General features: G+C 41.1%; 1 protein-coding gene across 5 annotated transcripts in view; it reads right to left on the bottom strand.

The window, feature by feature from the left end:
• Positions 1 to 27,911, bottom strand: part of FRMD4A (FERM domain containing 4A) — a 432,053-nt gene that overhangs the window by 47,225 nt on the left and 356,917 nt on the right. For all 5 annotated transcript variants that reach the window (XM_083183113.1, XM_083183112.1, XM_083183111.1 and 2 more), the window contains exons 8-11: positions 14,469 to 14,552; positions 12,431 to 12,496; positions 11,589 to 11,646; positions 9,693 to 9,779 (exon numbers count right to left, since the gene is read on the bottom strand). In XM_083183113.1, the coding sequence (XP_083039239.1) occupies positions 9,693 to 9,779; positions 11,589 to 11,646; positions 12,431 to 12,496; positions 14,469 to 14,552 (295 nt within the window). The remainder of the gene's footprint in view (positions 1 to 9,692; positions 9,780 to 11,588; positions 11,647 to 12,430; positions 12,497 to 14,468; positions 14,553 to 27,911) is intronic.

Below are 27,911 nucleotides of genomic sequence, written 5' to 3'. Positions count from 1 at the left end.
TCCTGCTCAGAAACAAAAGCTGGTTTCCCTTTCTAATATGACCTGCTAATGTAACCAAGATGTTCTATTTAATGCCTCCCTCATCTATCAAACCTCACACTGTTTTGTGCTCCAAAACTGATTCTGTAGCAGATGCAAAACCTGACACCAGTGGGATCTTTTCATTCACAAATGCAAATTCTCTTCTATCTACTTGGGGGCTATTAACATATCAACCAAAAGTGTCAGATTGAACTTGGTGATATATACATGCAATATATCTGATTATTATCAGTCTATTTCCAAACTTTTTAATCTTTGATTACTGCATTCCCACTATGTACTGAATGTTCCAAAAGCTCAGAAACAGCTTCACTGGCCCTGGCAGGGTGATTTTATCTGGACATCCTGAGCAATTGGACAGTTCAACACAAAATCAACTTTTTGGTACTTGTGTATTATCACGGCGCCCCCGATTTCCATCGCAAGGCATTGTACAATAAAAAAATTGCGTCGCATCGCACGCGATATGATCGCATGCGATGCGACGCGATTGCACCCGATTTTAAGTTGTATGCCCCCCAGACCCGATTTTTGATTGTACACTCACCCTCACCCCACTATCAATGTCAACGAGAAGCGTGGGGAATGCAGCGAGCCCGCGAGGGGCGGCAGTACGCATCCTCCGACCTTTTCATACCCCCACTATCCACGTTGGTGTGGAGTTGATGTTATACAGTGTGGCGAGCCTGAAGCGTGGCGACCAAAGCAAGCCCCGTGAGGGGACGCGTAATACGAGCCTGAAGCGTTGCAAGCATAGCGAGCCCCACGAGGGGACGTGGAATACATGTTAAGTATTCCACGGCCCCTCGCGGGGCTCGCTGCGCTCGCAACGTATTCCGCGTCCACTCCCCACGCTTCGGGCTCGGTGGCTCGCTGCGCTCGCCACACTATATAAAATCAACTCCACGCCAACGTGGATAGTGGGGGTATGAAAAGGTCGGAGGACGCGTACCGCCGCCCCTCGCCACGCTTCGGGTTGGCGTTGATAGTGGGGTGGCGTTAACAATGGGGGGGCATATAACATACTCATTACCCCTCAGGGTGGGGATACAATTAAAAATCGGGTCTGGGGGGGGGCATTTAACATGGGAATAAGCCCAAATCGGGCATGATCGCGTCGCATCGCATGCCATTATAATGGCATGCGATGTGACGCGATGTTAAAATTGTATACTCTGCCCAAAGTCTGAAATCGGCTCCCATCGCATAACTTAATTAGTGGTATGCGATGCGATGGGCGCCGTGATAATACACAAGTACCCACTTTTTTACTTAAAGTTAGTTTAATCCAAACATACTCTTTTCAAATTGAATTGCACAGCCACAATCGAGATGATATTTGAATGGGTATGCCGGTAATTCCAATAAAACAATATCTACAATCAGGTTGTCTGCAATCATATTCTAATTGGATCTCTACAATTTTTCTCCATGTATGTTGGATCTAACACAGCATAAAATATTACTAGAGTTGATTATTGGCATTTAAATCATTCGAGGACTGGTAATCTGTTTTGCTGCAAATTAAAAAGGGCAAGTCCTACCCTCTGACCTTTTTTCCTATGGACACAGTGGGCCTGATTCATGTTTGTAAGGAAAGCAAAAAAAGCAAGAAACTGGACAAAACCAGGCTGCACCGCAGGTGAGGCTGATGTAACGTGCGAGATATTTATATTTGGTAGGGTTATCTTTTTGTGCAGGGTAAATACTGGCTGCTTTATTTTTACACAATTTAGATATCAGTTTGAACACACCCCACCCAGATCTAAATCTCTCTTCACATGTAACATTTTCCCCACCGGCAGTGTAACGAGGTTTTGCTTTACTTACAAACATGAATCAGGCCCATTGTTATAAAACAGACTGCAAGGGAAACCCCCCAAGGCTCAGGGCCACAACCAATTTATTCTGGACCACAAATAAAAAAAGGGATAACTGTTATAAATAACATATAAAGATCAAATATGGTTGCTTCTATAGCAACCAAGGGGTTAAAGATTTATATTTTGTAAGTTAAACTCTCTGCCCCGAGTCAGTTTTATTCATAAAGTGCTGTCTGTGCAGTGAAAGCTGCTGCAAGAGCAGATTTCCTTTCATTTATAGTATGTATGTTACTTGTCTGCGATCGTCTGGCTCCTCTTAGTTAACACCCAACATGGAAGTCTGCCGCTGAAGCTTTGTTTACACTTCCAAATAATTAAGAGCTGCTGGAAGAATAACTGTTTATGAGAGCACAGCTTGTACAGTTCAGGTTGGCCAGTGGCAGTTAAACCACCCACACTTCTGCTTCCGAACATAGCAATATATCGGTCACGTTTTACAGAAGAACGGCCATAGAAAGAATCGAAAAGAAGCCTCATGTATTCCAAATGTAATCTTACCAAATTACTGTGTGCTAGCACTCAGCTTGTTCTAATTTATACAGATTCAGCTTAATTTGGGGGCAGTATGGATGGTGTAATGGTTAGAATTACTGCCTTACAGCGCTGAGGTCATGGGTTCTATTCCCAACATGTGCGGAGTTTGTATATTCTCCCCATACTTGCGTGGGTTTCCTCCGGGTACTACGGTTTCCTCCCACAATCCAAAAATATACTGGTAGGCTAATTGGCTCCCAACAAAAGTAACCCTAGAATGTCTGTGTGTGCGTGTACATGTGGTAGGGAATATAGATTGTAAGATCCACTGGGGCAAGGACTGGGGCAGGGACTGATGTGAATGTTCAACTATTCTCTGTAAAGCGCTGCGGAATATGTATGCGCTATATAAGAAACGGTTAATAAATAATAAATACATTTGTAAAATAACATCAGCATCTGAACGCATGAATTGTTCCACTTGTCTCTATATTACATGTGTAGCGAGCATAACATTGGGGCGATGGGACCCTTTTGACGGGATGGTAACTAGTTCTCATATGCGGTTAGCATCCCCGCATTCAGTACTTATATGTTAGTTGGGCACCCAATTAACATACGTACGCTTGCGGAAGAAAATCGCATGTCCCATTGTGCATAAATGCTCCTGGTCCCTCACTCTGAGGTAAAACAGGACCAGTGATGGATGCTGCCCACAGTGCTCCCAGTGTTTCTGGTTTCAGTGGTGACAGCAGCATGGCACGACGTCAGGAGATGTCATTATTTACTCTCCCGACAACAGAAGAGGAGGCGCTTACGTTTTTACAGCATCATAATTTGCTGCCACAGACACAGACATGCGTGAATGGCCACCCCATGAGGCTTTCCTTAAAAGAAGGTAACTGGAGGTGCATATAAAGGCCTGTCGCCGAAAGGTGACAGTGCATGCTGGGCTGTGGTACCCACGTTGCCGTCTCCCCTTTGTGAAGTTGCTACACCTCATTTATTCATGGGCGCATGAACTGAGCAGTGTGGCGTACTGCAAAAGAGAGCTTGGGATCTGCCTAGCTACCATGGCGCAGTACAACGCACTAATGAGGGAGGTGTGCACCTATGACCTGCTTTCCCAGCCTCAGCAACAGATCGGAGGACCGGGATTTGTTGTGGAGGTAGATGAGACCCTCTACACAAAGCGCAAGTACTCCGTGGGGAGGATTTTGCCACAGCAGCGGGTCTTTGGCGGCATTTGCCGAGAGACAGGGGCCTGCTTCATGAAAGCCGTGGACCGCAGAGACGCCACAACTCTGATGGATGCGATAACAGAATATGTTGCTCCTGGGAGTGTCATTTACAGTGACTGCTGGCGTGCCTATAAAACTGAGGATTTGGTAGCCGCCGGCTACGAGCATGCCAGGGTCAACCATAAATATAACTTTGTGGACCCTGATTCTGGGGTACATACCCAGAACGTTGAGCATATGTAGGGGGCCGCAAAGTGGAGCAACAAAAAACATTGTGGTACTGCAAGGCAGCATTTAACCAGCAGTTTAAGCGCATTTTATATGCCTAAGGGCTCTGCAGTGGCCACTTAGCACTTCTTTTTCTTTCTTGTTCTTTCTAATGATATTCTTCTTGTGATTATATTGTTCTTCTGACATTTATTGTGTTATTATTGTTCTTCTGAGATTATTGTCATATTGTGCTAATTATATTTTTCTTGTTAGATTTATTCATTATGACTTATCTTATTCAGTTCTTACTAAATTCACCGTTTAACGTTAACATGTGTCCACATTTCTGTCTCAGATGTGTTGTATGGATGCTGTGAATGTGTTCCTAAAACCACACCAGTATCCACGCCAACCCGAAGCATGGGGAGAGGCGGCAGAACGCTTTTTATACCCCCACTATCCACGTCGGCGTGGAGTTGATTTTATATAGTGTGGCGAGCGCAGTGAGCCACCGAGCCTGAAACATGGCGAGGGGACGCGGATTACTTTACATGTTTTCCACGTTCCCTCACAGGGCTCGCTGCGCTCGCCGCGCTTCGGGCTCGCCACACTATATAAAATCAACTCCACGCCGATGTGGATAGTGGGGGTATGAAAAGGTCGAGAGGAAGCGCTCCGCCGCCGTTTGCCACGCTTTGGGTTGGCGTGGATAGTGGGCCAATGCTGCACTTGCAACGCTATGGGGTGGTGTGGATACTGGGTGAGTTACTATGGGGTCATATGGATAATAGGGGGTATCTACAATAGGAGGGAATACATGATTTAGTAATATCGCATCACATCGCATTACAGGTTGTAGGGTCCTAAAATGTGTGCTGAACAATGCGATGCGATATTAGCGGGAAAAAATATGCCGGTAAAAAAATGACTTTAATTAGTGATATCGCATTGATTTGATCGCAGTACAAATTTGTTCTCAAAACGGGCAAAACCATATGCACTGCAGGTGGGGCAGATGTAACATGTATATAGAGAGTTAGATTTGGGCGAGTTATTTTGTTTCTGTGCAGGGTAAATACCGGCTGCATTATTTTGACACTGCAATTTAGATTTCAGTTTTAACACACCCCACCCAGATTTAACTCTCTCTGCACATGTTACATCTGCCCCACCTGCATTGCACATTGTTTTGCCCATTTGAGAACAAATTTGTACTGCGATCAGATCTGAATAAGGGCCCTAGTGTAACACTAAAAGTGCACATGCAATGCGATTTCCTTACGCAGAATAGCCCACTAAGCAAATAGCTTAGTGGACGCCAACTAACATATAAGTACCCCGCATTCAGTATACCAACACCAGCATCACGATAGATAAATAGATATAAATAAATATATTAAAATTCGACTGATTTATTGTTTTGATAAAATATTTTTCTGTAAAGATATTTTACCATTGTCCTTACTGCAGAGCAAAGGTTTGTGGCGTGGTGCTTTTTAGATTTAGGTTCCCCTTAACACCGGCAGCGGTGTCTGATGGTAATGGTGTTATCAGTGCTAGTAGCAATGCTACCAGTGGTGGTAACTTATTAAACAGTGGTTCCCAAATTGAGTGCCGTGGCACCTAGGGGTGCCTTGAAATGCTTGCAGTTTTGCCATGGGTTGGTGGTCCAGAACCAAATTAAATTAGTTATGGTGGCTGCCAATCATAAAATATGTGTACAAACAAGTGTAAGAACATAACTGACCCTAAGGATGACATACAGTACATACACAACGTACTTAATTTTAAAAAACAAAATCAACAAAAACATTGATACTCCACGGTGCCGTGATTCAAACAAAGTTTGGGAACCACTGCATTAAAAGGTGTACCTGATACTCTTGTTTAAGTAAAGAGTAGAGATAAGAAACATTTTAATATGACCCAATTAACTTCCTTTTAGTGGGCACCAGAAGCACCCAGGCTACATGAGATACCGGTTCTAATAGCAGGCCCATAGGTAATTGTCTTTTTTTTGCAGAGCTTTCAGGTAATTGGAGATTTAATGACATTAACAAATACACACCATATTCAATAACCTTAAGTTTGTGCAGATGTCTTGGTCATTCAATAAGAGATGCACAATAAGGATAGTAATTAGATTAGTGGGAAGTGCTATCTGCTGTTTGCTGTAACTGGAAAGACCTATGACGTGCTCAAGATTCAATAAGATGTGGGTTCTTTCCTGTATGCCGCTCTCTTGTCCCACTCATGCTGACAGCCTCTGCAATGTCTGCAGTAATATAACAGGTTCATCAGGCTGTGTTCCCATCTCTCCTGCTGGTGAAAACCAATGCTTGCTGACTACAGAGCTAAACAGGGAATGGAAATGAAGTAGGTTGCCCTAAATGCTGAAATGAATTCCCAACAACAGTCATTTCCCAGTAGTCATTTCCCATGTAATGAGAGTTAGATCTGGGTGATTTATTTTGTTTCTGTGCAGGGTAAATACTGACAGCTTTTTTTTTACACTGCAATATAGATATCCATTTAAACACACCCCAACCAAATCTAACTCTCTCTGCACATGTTACATCAGCCCCCCTGCAGTTCACATGGAAACTGATTGCACCCTAACTTACATAGTTAAGTACATGTCTTCACAATTAAAAAAAGAGATTTCTATGTCCTGAGACATAGTATTATCTTACATGCTATTATCTTGGTATCAGAGATCTCAATACAGAACATTAAAACCCAGGGGAGTCTTAAGAGAGAAGGAGGTCCGTGTGTAGCCTCCTTGGCTGGGCTTCCTCCTCTCTGCCGGTAGGTATATATTATTAATAATAAATGTATATAGAAACATTACATGCAAATGTCAATTGACATGGTGCATAAAATAAATATGGCATTTGGGAGTGCTCTCTCTCTCTCTCTCTCTCTCTCTCTCTATATATATATATAAAGCAAGATATAGATAGAATCATTATTTACTCACAGTTCAACTATATGTGCATACATTCAGCAAGCATAGCATTCATTAAAATAACTATTGACCACAGAGGAAATCAAATCTCATTAGCTGGGCAGGAACGCACAAAAAAAGAGGAAAACAACAACAAAACAATAAACAAATGGGGCTCTGACATTAGATTAAGGGCTGGGAAAAGGGAGCTAAGGAGGGTTATATCTGTGGACTTAACTTAAGGTTTCATAGTGATATATACGCAGTACTCTGAGATTTGTGTATTGCCATAAAAAAAAAAAAAACTATAGTAATTTATGTCAGATCCTGTGTTGCTGGAATTCCTGAATTTAGTGCTCAGAAACTATTGATGTAAGTACAGCCTGGATTTTGTACGAGGATATGGATGTTTTCCGACCATAAACTCAATAGGAGGACACTCATTTATCAGCAGGAGGCTAGACCAATATTGACAAGTCCCTTAATGTGCAGCACAGTTGGTTTTCTGTGATAGGCAAATGACATAATTTATCTAATACTTCTGCAAGCTTTCACTAGCATTATCTAGAAAGCACACATTAATTATATATATTTTTTTAAAGTTTTTCTGTTATGCAATTTATATGTAAATAAAACTAAAATTATTTGTTGTTTTAATTATTTGATGGTTATGATGGTAGTCCTGTAAGAATAGTGCTAAAACACAGGACTGCCCTGATGAATATTGTCCTCTTCATTTTAGATAAAGTTATCTAATAATAATTTCAGATAATATGTAAAATATAAACAACAAAGGTTTTAGAAAAATGCAATACATCTATAACTAATGCTGCTTTCAGACTGCAAAACCCTGTATTTGAAAATGTTTCCAAAAACGGGTCTACCAGGTAAAACCCCTTTCACACAGCATCTCTTAAACGGATTTTTTGACACTGGCAGACCCGTTTTTGGAAACTTTCCAAATACAGGGTCAAAGCCAGTCTTTAGCGCCCCCCCCCCCCCCCCCCCCCCCCAGTAATTATGAAAAAAAGTGACTTTCGGAAAATGGCTGCCCCATAGGAAAACCTGTTTAAAATAACTGTCTTTCGTATGGGGGCAGCCATTTCCCGAAAGTCACTTGCTGCCCCATAGGAAAACCTGTTTAAAAAAACTGTCTTTCGTTATGGGGGCAGCCATTTTCCGAAAATCACTTTTTTTTTTCAAAAGCGCAGCCGTCCATACTGCCAGGATTCGCAATTACGGAGGTACCGGCTGCACAGGGGGATTTTCTTAACACATTGCGGGGGGAGTCGGGGGATGTTAACCCACGCAGCGGGGCGGTGGCTCCAGTGCTATGAATATTTAATGAGCGCTCATTAAATATTCACTGCGCTGAATTTAGGACCTAGCTCATTGGCTGGGTCCTAAATACTGTTTCAGACACGATTTTGATGCCAAAATACCGGGTCTGAAACGGGTAGGACCCTCCATTTTAACCGTTTTACAAAAACGGCTTTTGTAAAACGGTAAAGTGGTCCTGCACCTTTCAGACCGCACAGATTACCATTTTAAAACGGTTAAAAATCGGCAAAATACCGGTTTTAAAGTGCGGTCTGAAAGGGGCATATGTAGCAGATAATGATCCACTTAAATTTGTGGCCCAGAGGTCCCCTCTGAAGACCATTATTGTAACCACTCCTCTAGACAGCAGCAGCTCTCTCATCATGGGGTCATTTAAAACAATATATATTGGCAACTATTTCCCTGTAAAAATCCAATAGGAGCAAATATTACATTTTCCCTGAATATATATAGGACGAACTGCAGCAAATATCTCTGATATCTCTGCAGTTGGGATCCTGACTGACATGGCCTATTTTCCCTCATGGGGGTCCACGACCCCCATAGAGGGAGAATATAACCTGTGATGTGCGCAGTGAGCCATCAAGCCTGCAGCGTAGCGAGTGCAGCAAGCCCGCAATGTGGAAAGAGGAGAAAGCCTGCAAGGGGCTCCGATGCACATGCCCCCATGTCGGACTACGGACAGCTGGTATTCTGATGTTGGCGAAATGACCGTTGGAATACAGACTATCGGGGACACATACCACACCTGCTGGAATCTAAAGGAACACTGGAATGTGTAGGAACACTATAGTATGTTATAGGAATGCTGGTATGTTATTGGAACATTGGTATGATCTAAGAACACTCGTATGTTGTAGGAATACTGGTATGTGTAGGAATACTGGTATATGTAGGAACACTAGAATGTGTAGGCACAATGGTATGTGTTGGAACGATGGAATGTGTAGGAACACTGGAATGTATTGGAGAACTGGAATGTATTGGAACACTGGCATGCATAGGAACGCTGGAATGTGTAACACTGGTATGTGTAGGAACACTGGTATATTATATGAACATAAATTGAATATTATAGGAACACTGGTATATGTAGGAAGGCTACTGGTATGTGTAGGAACACTGGTATATTAAACTGTAGGATCACCAATATACTGTATGTAGAAACACAAATTGTATATTATAGGAAAACTGGCATACTGTATGTAGGAACACTACTGGCATGTTATAGGAACACTGGTATATGTAGGAACACTACTGGCATGTTATAGGAACACTGGTATATGTAGGAACACTACTGGCATGTTATAAGAACACTGGTATTTGTAAGAACGCTACTGATATGTGTTAGAACACTGGTATATTATAGGAATACCCTGTATTAATCAGACATTCCTAAGAAACACAACCTTTAATCCAACATCTCTAAAGTCTCCATTAGGAGAATTAGCAGTACATTTAAACACAATGCATTAATATGTTAGTGTACAGCACATTCCCTTTTGAGAAAACTACCAGACTGTGTAATAATTAAGATAGTGAAACAAAACGTACCTTCCGTGGTTTCACCTTATCATGATGATCGTACTGGAAAATACCTTTGTAGCTAAGTCCCAACCACCATGGAATTCCTTGTTTGTCCTGTGATTAAGGATAATATACATTAATCACTTTAGGGGTCAACAACACCAACAACAACAACGCTATTTGGCATGACCACACTTTTCCTTCAAAACTGCATCAATTTTTCTAGGTACACATTCAAAAAGTTTGTAGGATTATAGTCAGATGTATGATTAACCAATCATACCAAACAGGTGATAATGATAATCATTTTCATATATAGTTTGAAACAGTCATTAATTGAAACAGAAATAGCCTGTGTGAGACTTAAAACTGGAACAGTTTGATGCCACTGCTTTCAGTTACTTTAATTGCTTGGTAGCACCTAGTTTGTAGGTGAGTGCCTGATTGTCTGACTGTGCTCAAAATGATAGTTCTGCCTCTGATCAGACAGCACTCCAGGAATATCTTCACACAACAGCATCAATGTTTCAAGACCCAATAGATCTCTTTTAACCACTGCTTGGAATAATAAATAAATACTGACATTTACACAGTGACTGTGTTACAGTGATATTAAACCACCAATACAAAACATTGTGTTACTTTTTCCTTGGGGGGGGGGGGGGGGGGGCTGTATTTAGGAATTGAAAGGCACTGCTAATAGAGCAACAAGAAAACTATTTTATTCTTCTCAATTCTTTTCTGTTTTGCTATTTGGAAAATATTGCACAATTTTAAGGGTGGCAGACATGGAGTTACATGCAGGGCCGTAATTCATGTGCAGACTGCTGTCAATGCAAATATTACTATAGGTCTCAACATGATCTACAGTAGCTACAACAGAGATCACTATTGGATTATCTTCAGTCATAGAAAAAGTCGTTATTAAGCTATTCATAAACAGTGTGAAAAAAAGGACCCATTAACCAAAAGAACACACATATAAATGATTTGTGTTTCTTTCCCCACAGTAAGGAAGAATTTATCAGCAGGAAGAGAACAGCACTTTACAGAGACCCTGTCGGGTGCTGATCTACATTACTCACCCCATATCATCCTACTAATGACTTATTTAAGACTTTGTGGGATCCAACTATTTTCTTATCAATAATTCAACAACCAACTTCTCTTGAGCTTTAAGATGAGACACAAGTATAAAGAGTGGGAAAATATAATGGATGAAGATGTAGGGACCAAAGGTCACCCTATCCATCTGCTGGAGTCCTGTAATTTGTGTCTTCAAATGACCCAACTAAAGAGCTATGGAAAATGTAATCTATAAACTACATTCTCCATACAAGAAGGATGTCACATACTTGATGTTGGCCTCATTCCTAATTATTTGTACTGGCACATTTGGTAGTTTATCAGAGCTAAGACAGGAGGAGACATTAAAGTGTTTATGCAATGTTCAAAGAGGGGAGACAATCCCATTATGACCTGAAGCAATATTTATTCACCCTATCGGCGCCTTTGGAACTGGTGACATCACTGAGCAGTATTATACAAAGTAGACAGTGGACATCCTGCATCTGAAAGAGTTTCCTTTCCAAGTTTAGACTGTGAGCCCCAGAGCATCATGGGACTATAAGATGTGACACTAAAGAGTTTATTTCTTATGGTATGGGACATTGTCAATTATGGAGAGTTGGAGTAATAAGAATATAAATCTGTGACTGATCCAACCTAGTCTGAAACTGGTTAATGAGGTAGGGTGATCAGATGTGTGTGTGTGTGTGTGTGTGTGTGTGTAGTATTGTAATATTGCATATGCAATAGGATTTTGTGCTGGTGATGTTATTAACACATTAGCTTTTGGCATGTAGAAGTTGAGTTATTGCACTGGACCCAGTTCATGAACAAGTCTCCAAGTGTGAGGCTTACCTTAACTGCATAATAATGTACTCCGTACGTGGGAAGCGATTCTACAATACTCATATAACTGGAAGACAAAATATACACTTATAAATTCCATGCTTAATGTTAAAGAAACAAATTTATTAAAGCAATATATAGTTTAAAAGTAAATTTGTGTTTCATTTTAATCTTGTATTATGAATATAAGTGATGTGTATGTAATGGGCCTACACACGGGGCGATTTCAGGCAATTTTCTAATAGCTCCATGTGTAGGGGCCATAGCGATGCGTGTCGCTATCGCTGGGCGATTAAGATCCTACATGCAGGATAAACTTAATCAGATCGCCAGTCAGGGCCAGTGTTCTCACCCGAGAACACTGGCCCAGACAGATCTCTCAGCACACATTGCTGTGCAGCACTGCGTGCTGAGCGATCTACCATCACTCACTCAGCACAGCGCCCCATGTGTAGGCCCCATAAGGCCTGATTAACTATACATTACCTTCAAATTGGTATGGTGAATTGGTGTTTACTGAAAGTAAATAATGCATAAACATTGGAACCGACTGACTCCAATTAATCTTTATCAACTACTGATTTTCAACTTCTGGTTTTCAAAAAGTTGCCTGTAATTCAGTTACTATAACAGAAAACATCCAGTGTGTTTAGCAAAGGTCATATGTATTGGGGTCAAAAGAGTGACCTCCTGAGTCAGACGTATTAAGAGATGGCATGGATATGAATGTTACATAACAACAAACATTGTGACCCAGAAGAGCGGTTCAGGCACATTTTTCATGTTGCTACCGGACCATATAGCAATGCAGTAGGCGCCTGCTTTACAACTGATAACATCATCAAACTTACTTTACAATAGCTTGTCCTCTTGTTTGCCCATTCAGTTTCTTGTAATATTCTATAACTCTATCCTCACTAGAAAAGAATTAGTACAAATGCTTTGTTTTACTTTATTGCTTACTGTCCACAGAATCCATTTCATGCACAATATACTTGCTATGAAAGATGAAAATAAATACAAATTAGATTCCCTGTCAGTTGCAGCCCCACATGCATTCATGTCATGACAATCAAATATATATATAGTAAGAAGTTGTACACTAGGGAGGTCATTCAGGTTGATTTGCAATAAATGTTTGTGTTCAAGCACAGTCGCGAATCATTGCACACCGTTGCGAATTCGCAACGGTGAGTGAGAACCAGAATGACCTCCAAGGTGTATGTATACTTTTATTACAAAGGTCACAAAATATAAAAAGCACCTCCTCTGATAAGAGCGGCTGTTCCAGCTGCTCCCCCCCCTGCTGCGCTGACATGCTGCTCACCTCTACTGAGAATGGCATATCAGCTCTTCCAGGTGCTCCCCCCACCCCCCTGTAACTTATTGGGGGGGGGGGGGGGGGGGCGGCTAACAAAATCCTAGACTGAACTCTATAAGTGCTTGATAAAATTGGCAGACTCTCCTTGATTGTTCTTTGGATTAAACTAGACACAATAGGCAATAATTGTGAATCGTTATCTTTCTCTGCTATAAAGAAATATACAAACTAGCGGAACTGTCACTGTATGCATAGCCTATATATACCATCTTGTAGTACCCAGATCCAAGATGTATTTACACCATTTTAGTTCATAAAATGGAAAACATTGCACAGATGTAGATCCTGGCTCTCCTGCTGTTATGGGTCATGCTGGGATAAGCAGTAAAGTAACTACTAGATGTGCACAGGTTGCTTTCTTCTGGTGTAAAACATACTGACAGAGCTCCGTGAGTCCAGATGGTTCAGTACTATAATCAGAAGAACCTTTAGTCATGTGATTGCTAATCTGTCTTATTGCTTTCAAACCAAAATGGAATAATCAGAAAGCCCCGGGATCTGCTTCAGAAGGTTGTGCAAAATTGTAATATGTTACCTTTCATGCAAGCTTAACTAGTCCAAAGAAAACAAATATATTGAACAAATTCTTAGACTGAGATCAAGCATTTGCAAAACCCATGAAAATCCTGTGCCGTCATCTCAGCTGTTCTCCTAACTGCTATACTGTTAACGGTCCCTGGCAGCTGTATGAATTCCGTGTCTGAATCTAGACCACCTGCCAGTATCAAGGCTAAGAGAAGGCTTCAGTCTGGCTCTACCTCAGCTTCTCAAAATCTATTGCAATGCAAACAACATTGGTGTATTAATACAAAATATTCATTAATACTCAGTATGCCTCAATTTGGTCCCAAAATGACTGCATTTTGCATTTTGAGATTTCTGCATGTGGACTGCTCTGATGATGACTGACTTGCCTACTTCTTGCCAGCCAAGTTACAGTTTCCACTGCACCTAACACTATGTTAAAAATGCAATCCACAAAGTATTGCCTTAGTGTCAACATATCGCAAGTTCAGAACAACTTGTTTTTTACTTTTGATAACACAGAATAAAAGAAGGAAGGGTTGAGGAAGAAGGGGCTATACTGATGTACAGCTCAGTGAGCTATGTATCATAGTGTAATCAGACGTGTAGAATAGTCTGGACCACATCACAGATGTTTAACATGCAAGGAGGCTAGATGCATATGGACACATCAGTATTAACTATTCTAGGATTTCCTGTAATACTGGAGACTCTCCTGGGAACGCCAAGGATAGTGGGATCGATAGTAGAATCAGAAGTGTGTATTCTAATCATGGTGTAAGGGAAACATACTTTTTATGTATTAAAACACTTATTTACAAGGTGTATAATAAAGCAGACATATTTCAGTGATAGTAATGAATAGTAATAGAACATATAATAAGACGCCACCATGTACAACTCAGTTATAGTGCCTACATTGTGACAGACATAAGAAGAAATATAAACCTAACACATAAATGTTCGTAATTTGGTACCATTACCAGTAAGCGAGGGAAGGATGTTCCTTAAGGGCCTGTGTGGGAAGTGCTGGCAACTTCTTTAAATCTGTTCTTGTTAATTCATCACTAAGAGGAGAAATGAGAAGCATTATATATAACAGGGCACATGTCTGACCTGTACACCTGCCTGAATCCTGAATACTGCAGGCATGCATATCACAGCACCAATATCATCCAATCACCTGTTTTGAAGGTTTCTCTTTGAAAAGAGAATTTTAGTGAAACTTATGGAAAATTTCATAACAGACAGACAATAAAAAGTAGCCCAATATGCCAGGATCTGCAGAACAGAAAAGGTTACTTTATATAAAAAACATCATCACATATTTCAAGCAACATAGGGATTTTACAAGATATTATCATGGTTTTAAATGTATACCCTTCCTTATAGCATTGGTGGGACCCCCTCCCCTGTAATTCACTCTAGAAAGCAGGGTCCCGATGATTACATGTAGAGGACCACTGCTGAACACTGTTGGATATATGTAAATTATTTGCAGCTGAAGAGATTCACATCATACCTCAAAAAAGGGCAGATGTATTAAGCCTTAACAAGAGATAAATACAAGGGTGATAAGGAGAGATAAACGCCCAGCCAATCAGCTCCTTACTGACTTTTTTCAAACACAGCCTGTAACATGGCAGTTGGGATGTGATTGGCTGGACATTTATCTCTCTTTATCACCCTTGAATTTATCTCTTGTTAAGGCTTAATACATCTGCCCCAAAATGAGTTGAAGACTGAGGGGTAGATTTATTAAGCACGGTGAAGGGATAAACTGTCTGTTTTTTATCACCGTCCAATCAGCTCCTACCTGTGAAGCTACAGGCTTGGTTTGAAAAATGACAGGTAGGAGCTTAATAAATCTACCCCTCAATGGTAAAAATGCCCTGCATCACTCATAGCTACAGTACTGTATATGTAAGTACCATGGGCACCAAATGGGGGAGGTGGGGTGTATGAATTACCCAGGCCCAGGTGTGTTAGAGGGGGCCTGTGATAGCTGATAAAGTAGGTTCGAGGGGGGAATATGCTACTTTGTAGTGCTTTCCATTGGATTTATTTTGAAGGGGGCTTGACCATGCCTCCTATATTTTGGCCATAAGCATGCGGGACCCAGGCCCTGTGAATGTCTCAACAGAGTTTGCAAGTATCAGGATTCCATACAACAAAACAAATAAAAGGATTGAGGTAGGAGATGCCCAGCAAAGTGCTAACATTTTTTGTTGAGGGAAATAAAACAATAAATAAAAAATACACAGCCACTATATTTCCAGGCATGAGCAGGTGCAGCCGGAAAAAAAGTTACACACAATGGCAGACCATGAAGTATGACATTCATGGTATGTTTACAGTTTACTAAATTTGATTATACCCTTTTCATCATGATAATTGTAATATTTGGTATGGAAACTGTAATGGTAGGTGGGTAACTTAATCAACATCCTCCAAATAGGCTCTCTCTTGTGTGTAAGGTGAAGTTCTGTTCATACACAGAAACTTGAGACACATTTATTGTTATTGCTACCAATTGTATTTGCCTCTAAAACATTAAATACACTGGAACACCAACGCCTCTCCTTTTTTTTCAATCTCTAAGATCTCACAATGTCCCACATACACAAATTCGAACAATAGCATTGCCCCTCAGCTTCCATGTTATCGCATATAAAACACTGCAAGGTACACAGCATCCAGAATCCCAATAAGCAGCGACTTCGCTTGTCAGGCGAATGTGTGTACCAATTCTTTTTCTGCACCTGTTCTCTTAAGGCACCAGGGCTGCGCCTGCTATTACATGATGGGGACTAGCTACGGTAAGGACTGCCATACAGAACAGAGGCACCTCTATTTTTTGCCACATTGTAACTCGCAGATGCAAAGTCATGTATCCTAATTTGAAATGGGTTGCCAAAAAATGACTTGGATGGCGAAAATGCACCTGTTATAAAGGTTGGTGCAAGTTGTGACCAATGGCGTGTCTAAAGACACACCAAGCGATATTTCTAAATGTACACACACTGGTGATGAGCATCTCACTCCTTGTACATTCAGAAGCACAGAGCTCTACTAGGTAAGGACTATGAATTAGGATTAAACGCTGATGTGATTTCAGCAAAATACACCACTGCATGGGACTCAGAATCAGCTCCATTTGTGTGTCTGACAAGTCAGGACCTCTGTGGTGCAAGGGCAGACCGACAAACGAAAACTAGTATGACCTTTGACCTGGTTAATTAAGAACAAGAACTGTGTGCAGCTACTTAAAGGACAACTTACCCTTTATAGCACCTTAATATAAAAAATGATGGTAGGTCAACATGTCATAATTAGCTTAAAGCTGCCCATACATGGTCCGTTTAACGGATCCGTTTGGGACTTAAATAGTGCGCATCGCATGCCTTGTGCATGCAGTGTGCATGCAATGCGATCCGATGCGATGTGTAGCTAGTACAAAAAGTATATGCAGCACATACTTTTTGTACCGTACTATGTGATGCGCATCGCATAGTACAGAACGGAGCCGGCAAAAACGGAGCGTCTAAGGGCTCCTCGCGTTTCATCTAAATGTTGATATTAAATTCTGTGACTTTTATCTTGTAATATAAAAAAGCAAATCATAGCATGTTTGTGGCCGTTCTGGCAGTGAAGGGATGAACTCCTCCACATGCAAAACCAGCCAACCCAGTCCTTGGAATGGGAATCCCACCACATGTGCTCTGCAGCATGGGTAAAACTGCTGAGTAAGTGTGAACGCACACATTATACACACCATTTCAGATGTACAAGAAGAGCCAGGAAAAACACAGCCAGCACAAAAATGAACACTAATAAAATCCACATTTAAGTGTGTATATGTGTGTTTCTAACACACTGTGTGCAATGTGTAGTCTTGTTCTGTAATTTATACATAGCACATGAAAGCAAGCGTATAGTCACAACATCAATAGAAGCCCCAAGTCTGTAAGCCAGTATGTATGAGAAAGAATACAGAAAACAAAAGACACCTTTGTGGCATCTCAGCCGCTTTCTCAACGGCTTAGAAAAGTCAGGCCCCTTTATACCTTCTCTATTGTTTCCTTACATAATGCACCCTGTTATTACAGAGCCAATATTAAGGGATCATACTTCATATGTTCTTTACTTTCTATGTACACAATTAAATAAACTGACTTGTTCCCTGTTTTTGATGTCTGTATTTCAATGCACACCATAAGCAACCCTTCTCTTTTATCATGGCTAGACCTGGTTTATTTTTATGAGCTATCTATGATGGATGAAGCGATCACTTGATCTCTCTCTTGCCCAAAACTAGAGGTATCTTTATCCAGAAAGGCCACAATATGTAATTCATGTGCGCCGTGCACCCATGGCCAATTCACACAATAGTAGCCCAACCTCTTCGATCAACCCAGTTCTCCAGTTATTGCATGGTGAATCCTGAAATCAGTGCAGCACCCAAAGCTTTATAATGGCACAGTACTGCTGCATTGTAGAGTGGGGCGCACAACTGTGATGATGCAATTCATAGCTCCTTGTCCCCCACATCTACTTTGTGATCCTGATCCTTTTATCTCCTAGGGGGACTGTTCAGAAACTATGATGTTTTATTTCTATTCAAAACAAGACAAGGGTTGGCATCCTCGGGATTGTTTGGTCCAGCAGAGGACAACTTGTGAAAGAGTCCAGAATGAACACTGTATATGAATCAATCCATTATTTACTGTAAGTCAGTGTGCAGTGGATAAAGATGGCACCTTACCAAAAGACAGGTGAATGCCCTTCTCTTTAACACTCTGTGCTAGATCCATTCATACACAATGGGAAACAGGTTTATTTCTGAAAACAAGTAAGCTCCCTGTAAATCTTGCTAAACTGCTCACATGCGGACACCTCTTTCATCTCTTGCCCCACAATCTCTTGTATTGTGTCTCCAGAACTCTGGAGAAATTGTTTAGACAGTTTATAGACTGTTGCGCAGGCTAATGGTATGACTCGCTATTACATTAGCTTATTCTGCAACAATATCTGTAGTGTTTTAAATCAATGTTTTCATAGGCAAGCACAAGATTCATGTAAACAGCCCCACATCTAGTTGCATTCCAGCTGTACACTTATACCACTTTCACACTGCCTAAACATTTTAAAAAAACTGTATTTTTGAAACGGTATTTAAAATGGGTCTAATGGTGCCCATACACGCTACGCTTTTTTGGTCCTATTTGATTTGATTTGATTTTGACTATATGCGATACAGTACAAAAAGGATGTGCCTGCACATCCTTTTTGTACTTTACTATATCGGGCTCCCGGGGACGCGCATCGCGTCGGATCTGAACGCGGCAGACACTTAACACGCCGCGATTATCGTATATGCGATGCGTTTTGTACTTAAAAAGTACAAAACGCATACGATAATCGTAGCGTGTATGGGCACCATAAGCCTTCACATTGCAGTAGATTACCGTTTTAAATACCGTTTAAATACCATTTACATCAGTCAACCCGTTTAATCCCCTGAACACGTTTCAAGGCAGCCAGCCTATCACAGGTCTGTAATCTGTTGTTTTTACTAAATACCGTTTCAGAGCCATTCTCACTGCATAAAAAACGGCTCTGAAACGTGTAGGGCTCTGCTTTTTAAACGTTTTGAAATACCAGTTATCTTTAACCGGTACTCTGGCGCTTTCCCACTGCAGCCTTAAACGTTTTAAAATGGAAAAAAAATGGCAATATACCTTTTAGCAAGTGCGGTGTGAAAGAGGTATAACACACATAAGCAGACGTCCAAATACAAACTAACATAGAGAACATACACAGCCACAAACAGCAATAACTGCTGAACTGAATAAGGGTAGTCAGTGAATAAATGCATTCACAGAGCTTTAGAACAGACCCAAAAGGCTGCTAAACGGGTACCATAAGGAAGGAAAAATGGGTGGGCTAACTCAGACAGATGTGGGATATATTATAGTACTTTAGCACATGATGACACATAGGTGTCTGGCAGCGAGTTACTGTGTAATAATTGCTGTTTTTCTCTATGATAAAGAGTAAAAAGAGTGAGGCATTTCCAGCATGCTTCCAAAGACACCCTGCCAGCCCTGCAATGTACATTTCTCCCACGCTCACAGCTGCAGGAGGTTTTAAAGTATACCACCGGCCCTGACGGGGTGGCTATATGTACATGCAAGCTCTGTCAGTCCTTGTGCACCCTCCCATATTTTTTTTCCTATGGAAGTCTATTGTAGCTAAATAAACGTCAGGATTGACATCTAGAAATACATGCTGTATTTTGAACAACAAGACAGCTAAGGATTTATTTATTGACAGACTCAGTAAGCACGGGTTAGCTCCTTGCTAGTGTGTGTAGTGTTTAAAGTCATACAGAACAAAAAGCACTATATAAATAAAACTAACATCATTTTACTATATATTTTTTATACATTATTCTATTTAAAGGGCCGTATTCAATGAGAATATTGACGGCGTGCAGCGAATCCTGTTTAGGATTCGCTGCACACTCGCCACTGCCCACTGTGTTCCGGAGCCTCGCTGTCCCCCCTATTCAACGTCGCAGGGGCTCGCTGCCCCTGACGGCGAGTGTGAACCCCTGCGGCGTACGCCGCAGGGAGCCGGAGGACGGTGGCAGGCAGGGAGATGGAAGTCTCCCTGCCTGCCCCAGAACGTATGTGGGGGGGGGGAGGTGGGCTCCCCGGGAGCCAGGCAGCACAGGCTGCCCCCCGGGAGAGCCAATAGGGGACCAGGTATTCACTGCACCTGATCGTGCATATGTAATGATCGGGTGCAGTGAATATATGAATATCTAATGAGCAGCTCTCAGCTCCCGGCCGCCTGCTGGCTGCTCTGTGTAAAAAAAATTATTATTATTTTAAATTAAATATATATTCATGTGCTATAAGCACATGAATAAAAATAGCATGCCCCTTCTCAGAATAAAATTCCTGATTTTTTTACACCAAATGTAAAACAACAACAACTTTATTTTAAAAGTTCACTTTCCACTTCAGCATGAAAAGATGGCGATTTGCTACACGGCGACACACGGCGAAAATCACTTAGAAAGACGGCGAGAAGTGCACGTTGAATAGGGTGATTCGCTTTCTGACCCAAAAAATCACCTTCCAACACGAAAATAGCACAAATTCGCCGTGAAACAGGGTGAATTATCCTCATTGAATACTGCCCAAAGAATCAAAGGACTGATATACTGATATTTGGTGCCATAACCCTGCATGTATGACTTTGCTGAATTGACCTTAGTGGACAGGTTTTTGGCAGACAATAATAATTTAAGTAAATATCATCTTTCAGACATGGAATTATCCATGTCTTTAAAAAAAAAAATATATATATATATATATATATATATATATATATATATATATGACAAGAGCAACAATATATAGTTTAATAATAAAATAAATGAAGCTGAAATATCAAATCTACAAATAGGCAAGCCTATGGGCATATTCTGTAAAGTGAGTTCCATTTCTATACTCTACAAGGTGAATGCGCTGAGTCAGAGAGCAGGCAGCTGCTGTCCAGTGTTCAGCACTCAGCTGTTACCGGGACTAACTTCTTCATCCCAGCTTCCGCTCGCTGGTGACTTAACCCACTTCCTGCACAGCAGGATAATAAACAATGATTGCATGCTTTATTCCACAAACAAATGGGAGTCAATAACACCTAGTAAATGCTCTATGAAGCTGGTTCTCAAACTTGGCCCTCCAGACCCCAAACAGTTTACGTTCACAGGCCACCCAGCAGGGGCACAGGTGTATAACCGATACACAGGTGACCTGGAAAACAAGAAGTCCGAGTTTGAGAATCAGTGCTCCACGGCATGAGTGCTTCGTAACAAATAATGTAAGCTAATATTCCTGTACACACATGCTTGCTCAAAAGAACGTATCAATGTCACCATTACATTCAGTGCTCACACAAGTTATCACTTGGTGGAGTATGGTGGCGGTCTACAGGAATGTTGTAAAGCAGGGGTGTTCGATATGCAGAACTGTAGCTAATATGGGACATCTCATCACTATACATTCCAGCTTGCCCTGACAGTGTTTTACAATTCCCTAATAGCATTACTGTGACAGGGCCTGCTGGGATGTGTAGTTCCACAACAGCTGGAGGGCTGCAAGTTGAGCCACCCTTAGGAATAATATAAGGCGCAATAATGAATGCATTTCAAGGATCCCAATAAGCAAGATCTAATTACCTACTCTTTAATGAACATTGTCTTTCCATCCTGTATTACCAAGCCCTACTATACGTATGAGAACATGGAAATTCACTGACCGCACATTAGAAGATTTAAACAAATTACTGATTCTATATATATATGTTCATTGCAAGCAAGCCATAATACAAAATATGTATATCCGCACACTAAAGAAGCATATATAGCACACACTATGCATCACAGATTTGGATAGGATAAATGTGCCCCAATTCGCATTGTGGTAACTGAATACGTTGCAAGGATGTACCAATTATTGCATGCTGGGACAGAACTTGTCATTGCTATGACAAAATGACCACTTGCCTTCAGTAGAATGAACCTGAAGTTCTACTTCTATATCACAACCCGATACTTTAGTAATACTGTTTTCAGACCGCATATGCCAAGTCGCACCCGGGATTAGGACACGGGTCCCCTCCCTAGAGCAACACGGCATATGCGGTCTGAAAGCACCGTCACTGACCCGGCTTATTGCCGGGTCGGTGACGTCACACAGGGCGGAGCTGAGCGGTGGCGCGTCACTGGGGGAGGAGTCAGCACTTGGAGCTGACAGTGCTGCCTCCTCTATACTGTGAATGGGATCCCGGGTTGCTCGACCCGGGCACACGTTCATACTGCACTTGACACGGGTAAGAGCTGTGTTCAACCCTGGTCATTACCAGGGTTGAACACCCGTATTGCTCGACCCGTGTTGGGGCCGCAAAGTAATAACACGGGTCTAGAATGTGGTCTAAAAGCGGTATAACAGAAAAAGGTTTCTGCATTCTGCATTTTATTCTCAACTTCTGTAATGTCTGTGTGCTCCATGTGTGATTTTGGGGGGAAGCAGAGCCATCATTTTAGAAGCTTTTTAATCACGTCAGAGAGGACCAAACGGACTGAATTCTAATACACATTGAAGGTGTTGGTTTGTTTGCTACTTGTAATTGCCAAATAGCCAATTAGAAGACAGTGGTTATAAAAGGGCAAAGTCATGTTAGGACAGCTTTTTATTTTGACTGAATATGCTGTCTTAGCTGCACCTCAGTGGTGAATACCTTGTCAATCATCTGTTATCCCTGTGAGTAAACAAGATAACAGATATTCATTTGCAGACTTTTAAGGCATACTTGCTAAAGCTCCCTGATTGTCAGGGAGAATTCATGAATTAGTGTCAATCTCCCTGACGACTATAGAAATCTCTGATTGGCTTTACTCTTATATATGTACAGTAGCGGTTATATTTTTGGGAGAAAAAAAAATCAGAAATCTATACATTCAAATGGGGTCACCAGTACCATTTTGGTGCAATGCTTATAAGGCACAATGATCCCTATGGCTACATGAGGTTTGAAATGAGGTTGCTAATGGCCACTTACACCTTATGTAAAATACAATACATGAGCAGACACTGAAAAACATCAGTGTCTTTTCAACAAGAAGTAGACTTTACTAATTGCTCTAGGGGTCATTTACATTTGGATGTAAAGCTGGGTACACATAATACCAGTTTATGGATCATTTATCATTATAACGCGAATCGTAAAGATAAATTGTTAACATTGTATATTGTGTATGCACTATGGGGCTAATTCAACACGCAGAAAATCCCTAGTAGGCAGATCCTTGCAAAGCTATAACCCATGCTGAATGAGGCCCTTCATGTGCGCTCCTGCGGGTTGTAAGCAACATCCTCTGTCGACCACACATCCACCTCACCCTGAGGATGTTGTTGACAACAGTATACTCATTTAAATTGCCACGGATTATATATTTTGCAAGACTGCACAATGTATATGCAGTATATAGTTTGTTCAAGGGAGTTCTAGGGAAAACATTGATGACATCGTATCATTTGCACATCGCAAAGTTTGTACCCAGCTAAACTTATTTACGACATGCCTTTCAGATGTAGAAGGACACTGCTGCGCTAATGGGTGACCTTTTAAAATCTCCAAGAAATGCTTTTTTCAATCGTAGGCAGGTATGTTTTAAGGTGGCGCTTGATAAATAGGCATCTATTTGCTAGACTGCTGAAAGGGAATGCTTGTGCTGGTCAGAATTACCTATGTTTATAATGTGTGCATATAAAACATAAGCCAGCTGTTCCTTTCAATTGAGAAACCTAATAAGTTTTCCTACTACAATTTCAAATCCAACGAACACTTAGCAGTGCAGTAGGTAAACCAATGGGCGTTCTACATTCCACAAATCTCTGTGTATCCTTAAAGGGTTTGCTATTGTGGATGGTTCTCTGGGACCGGAGAAAGACTAGTAAATGATTTATTTATCTCACAAAAATGTACCAAACAACAAGAATGTCACTTAAGAAAACGTTCTGATTTAATCCGCAACCCAAAAAATCTTGTGTTAAGGTAAGAGAGCACTTAGCAGCACAGGCCCTGGGCTAGGCAATCTTTGCTATGTAGCTATGTGGAATGTTTCAGGTTTCTGATTTTCCCCTATCTGATTAGTATGCAAAGTCTGGTGATGATGGCGAGGACACAGACATGCTGCGCAGCACAGAGAGAATGCTACATATCTATAAACAGCAATATAATGATACAACCAACAAAACCCCAAACACTGGATACAGTGACACTTTTCTTTAGAACATTTGAGGCATACTAAGGCAGCTTTCTGGCACAACGGTTAGAGATACATACATTTTGTTAGTGAAATGATGATAAACAAATGATGGGAGCAACCCGGCGGTCTTGGTGCACATCGGCACCAACGACAAAGTCAATGGTAGGTGGGATGTCCTCAAGAAAGAGTATAGGGAATTAGGTAAGAAATTAAAGGCGAGGACATCTAGGGTAATTTTCTCGGAAATATTACCAGTGCCACGCGCTAGCTCAGGGAGGCAGAGGGAGATCAGGGAGGTAAATGTGTGGCTTAAGGATTGGTGTAGGAAAGAGGGATTCGTGTTCATGGAACACTGGGCGGACTTCTCGGTCAGGCGCCATCTTTTTTGCCGTGATGGATTGCACCTGAACGAGGAGGGGGCTGCGGTGCTGGGGGGAAGGATGGTTAGAGGGTTGGAGGAGATTTTAAACTAGGCGACGGGGGGGTGGGGGCAGCAAGACATTATGGGACCATCAGGGAGAGAAGCCGGACTGGGATCAGGAATCATATGGGGGAAGGAGATGGGGGGGGGGGACGGAGACATAGACAAAGCCCTGGGACATAACAAGGATATAATCGGGGGTAACTCTCAGGGTGCATCAGGAATGTCATGTAATAAAATGTTATGTTGTAACAGTCACGTTACCCCATTACAGTTCTTAGGTACAGATGATCTTAGTATACGGGAAGGAGGGAATGACAGAGGAAGAATTCCCGGAACTATGGAGAGGGCAGGCAGTGTGCATGGTGGGGAGGCCTGTAGAGAGTCTATTGAAGGGGAGAGGGGAACGAGGAAGCTAGTAAAGAATTCAAATGGGTCCTGGGGTGAAACTAATCACAATATTAGAGCCATATCTAAAAATAAACATAAATTAAAATGCTTACTGGCTAATGCAAGAAGCTTAGTGAGTAAAATCGGGGAGCTTGAAACGGTGATCAGTAGGGATGACTACGACATCATTGGTATTACAGAAACATGGTGTAATGAGTCGCATGACTGGGCATTAAACATGGAGGGATATACACTCTACAGGAAAGACAGGGAAAATAGAAGGGGCGGGGGTGTGTGCCTATATGTAAATAATAACTTAACATCATGTGAGAAAAATATGAGCACAGACCTGGAAGAAGACAACTCAGAGACAGTGTGGGCAGAGATAACCGACAATAATAAGAAACCAAAAAACAAATTTATAATAGGGGTATGCTATAGACCACCAAATAAAAATGAAAGGGAAGAGTCTCTTCTTTTAAACCAAATCAAACAAGCATCAAATCAGGGTCAGGTATTAATTATGGGGGATTTTAATTTACCCGACATTGATTGGGAAATCGAAACAGGTAAATCAGCAAGAAGCAATGGGTTCTTAAGCTTACTTAAAGACCAGTTTATTACACAAACGGTAGAAACTCCAACTCGTGATGAGGCGCTCTTGGACTTAGTATTAACAAATAACACAGACAAACACAAAAGTAATTGAACAATTAGGGAATAGTGATCACAATATGGTTTCACTGGAAATCAACTTCAGTAAATTACATCAAAAAGGATCTGCAAAAATACTAAACTTCAGAAAAGCGAACTTTGAATTATTCAGGGAAGCCCTTACAGGAATTGGGTGGGAAACGGTTATGGAGGGAAAAAATGCAGAGGAAATGTGGGATACTCTAAAAAAGGTGCTTGATTCACTAACTATTGAATACATTCCTAAAGTAATTAAAGGTAAATTCAACAAAAAAAAGCCACCATGGTTGGACAAAGAAGTAAGGTCAGCTATCAACAATAAAACCAGAGCCTTTAAATTCTATAAAAATAACTTGAATGAGGAGGCGTTCGCAAAATACAAAGAATCAAACAAAACTTGTAAAGGGGTAATCAAAGCAGCTAAAATATTATATGAAGAGTGCATAGCCACTGAAAGCAAAACCAACCCAAAGAAGTTTTTTAAATACATAAATAGTAAACGTTTAATTAAGGAAAACATAGGCCCACTAACTGATACTAGTGGAAAAAGTGTTACTGAGGACAAGGGAAAAGCAAAACTGTTAAATGAGTTCTTCTCATCAGTATTTACTAAGGGAGAGCAGACTGTGGAACGAACATTTACCACAAACGGGACAAATAAGCCAGATCTCATTGTGGATTTCACGCCGAAGGAAATAATACTGAGGCTAAGCAAACTCAAAACAAATAAGTCACCAGGGCCAGATGGGATTCATCCGAGGGTATTAATGGAATTAAGGGATGAACTAGCTACCCCCCTACATTATATTTTTAGCAAGTCACTATCGTCAGGTATAGTACCAAAAGATTGGAGAATAGCAGAGGTAGTGCCAATATTCAAAAAAGGAAAAAAGGAAGATCCCGCTAATTACAGATCCGTTAGTTTAACATCAATTGTGGGTAAACTATTTGAAGGATTTTTAAGGGATGGTATCCAGGAATATTTAGATAATCACCGTCTACTCAGTACTAACCAACATGGGTTCGTGAAAAATCGTTCATGCCAAACTAATCTACTAGGGTTCTATGAAGAGGTTAGCAAAAACCTTGATGATGGAAATGCTGTAGATGTGATTTTCCTAGATTTCGCTAAAGCATTTGATACTGTCCCACACAAGAGATTGATTAATAAAATGGAGAACCTAGGATTGGGTGAAAATATCTGCAGATGGGTAGGGAATTGGCTATGTAATAGAGAACAAAGAGTGGTTGTGAATGGTGCCGTATCAGATATGATACCGGTACTAAGTGGAGTGCCCCAGGGCTCGGTTTTGGGGCCCATTTTGTTTAACATTTTTATTAACGATATTGGGATAGGGTTACTAAGCAATGTATCCATCTTTGCGGATGATACAAAACTTAGCAAAGTCATCAAATCACCAGAAGATGTCACCATGCTTCAAAATGATCTTGCAATTCTTGATGAGTGGGCTAAAAAATGGAAGATGAGGTTCAATGTAGATAAATGTAAGGTTATGCACCTTGGGAGACACAACCAGTGTGCAAGTTACAACCTTAGCGGAGAGGAACTGGGTAATTCCATACTTGAAAAGGATCTAGGAGTCCAAATAGACAGCAATCTAGGATGTAGTGCCCATTGTAATGTAGCTACAAAAAAGGCCAACAAAATTCTGGCATGTATTAAGAGGGGAATGGAAACTAGGGACTCAATGGTAATTATGCCACTATATAAAGCATTGGTGAGACCTCACCTAGAGTATGGAGTACAGTTCTGGGCCCCACACTATAAAAAGGACATCATAGAATTAGAAAAAGTCCAAAGGCGAGCAACAAAGCTTATTAGGGGAATGGAGAATTTAAGCTACGGGGAGAGATTAAGCAATTTGGGACTATTTACATTAGAAAAGAGACGTTTAAGGGGGGACATGCTCAACATGTACAAGTATATCAAGGGCCAATATAAGGAACTGTCACACACCCTATTTTCTACTAGAGGGCATGAGTATAGATTAGAAGAAAAAAGATTTCATTCAGCTAGTAGAAAGAATTTCTTTACGGTCAGAACAGTCAAACTCTGGA

This window comes from Crinia signifera, chromosome 4 (genome assembly GCF_055691185.1).
Source record: "Crinia signifera chromosome 4, ASM5569118v1, whole genome shotgun sequence".
In the NCBI taxonomy this organism is placed as follows: domain Eukaryota; kingdom Metazoa; phylum Chordata; class Amphibia; order Anura; family Myobatrachidae; genus Crinia; species Crinia signifera.
Note: the sequence above shows the minus strand (reverse complement) of the source record. Positions and strands in the feature narration are given on the sequence as shown.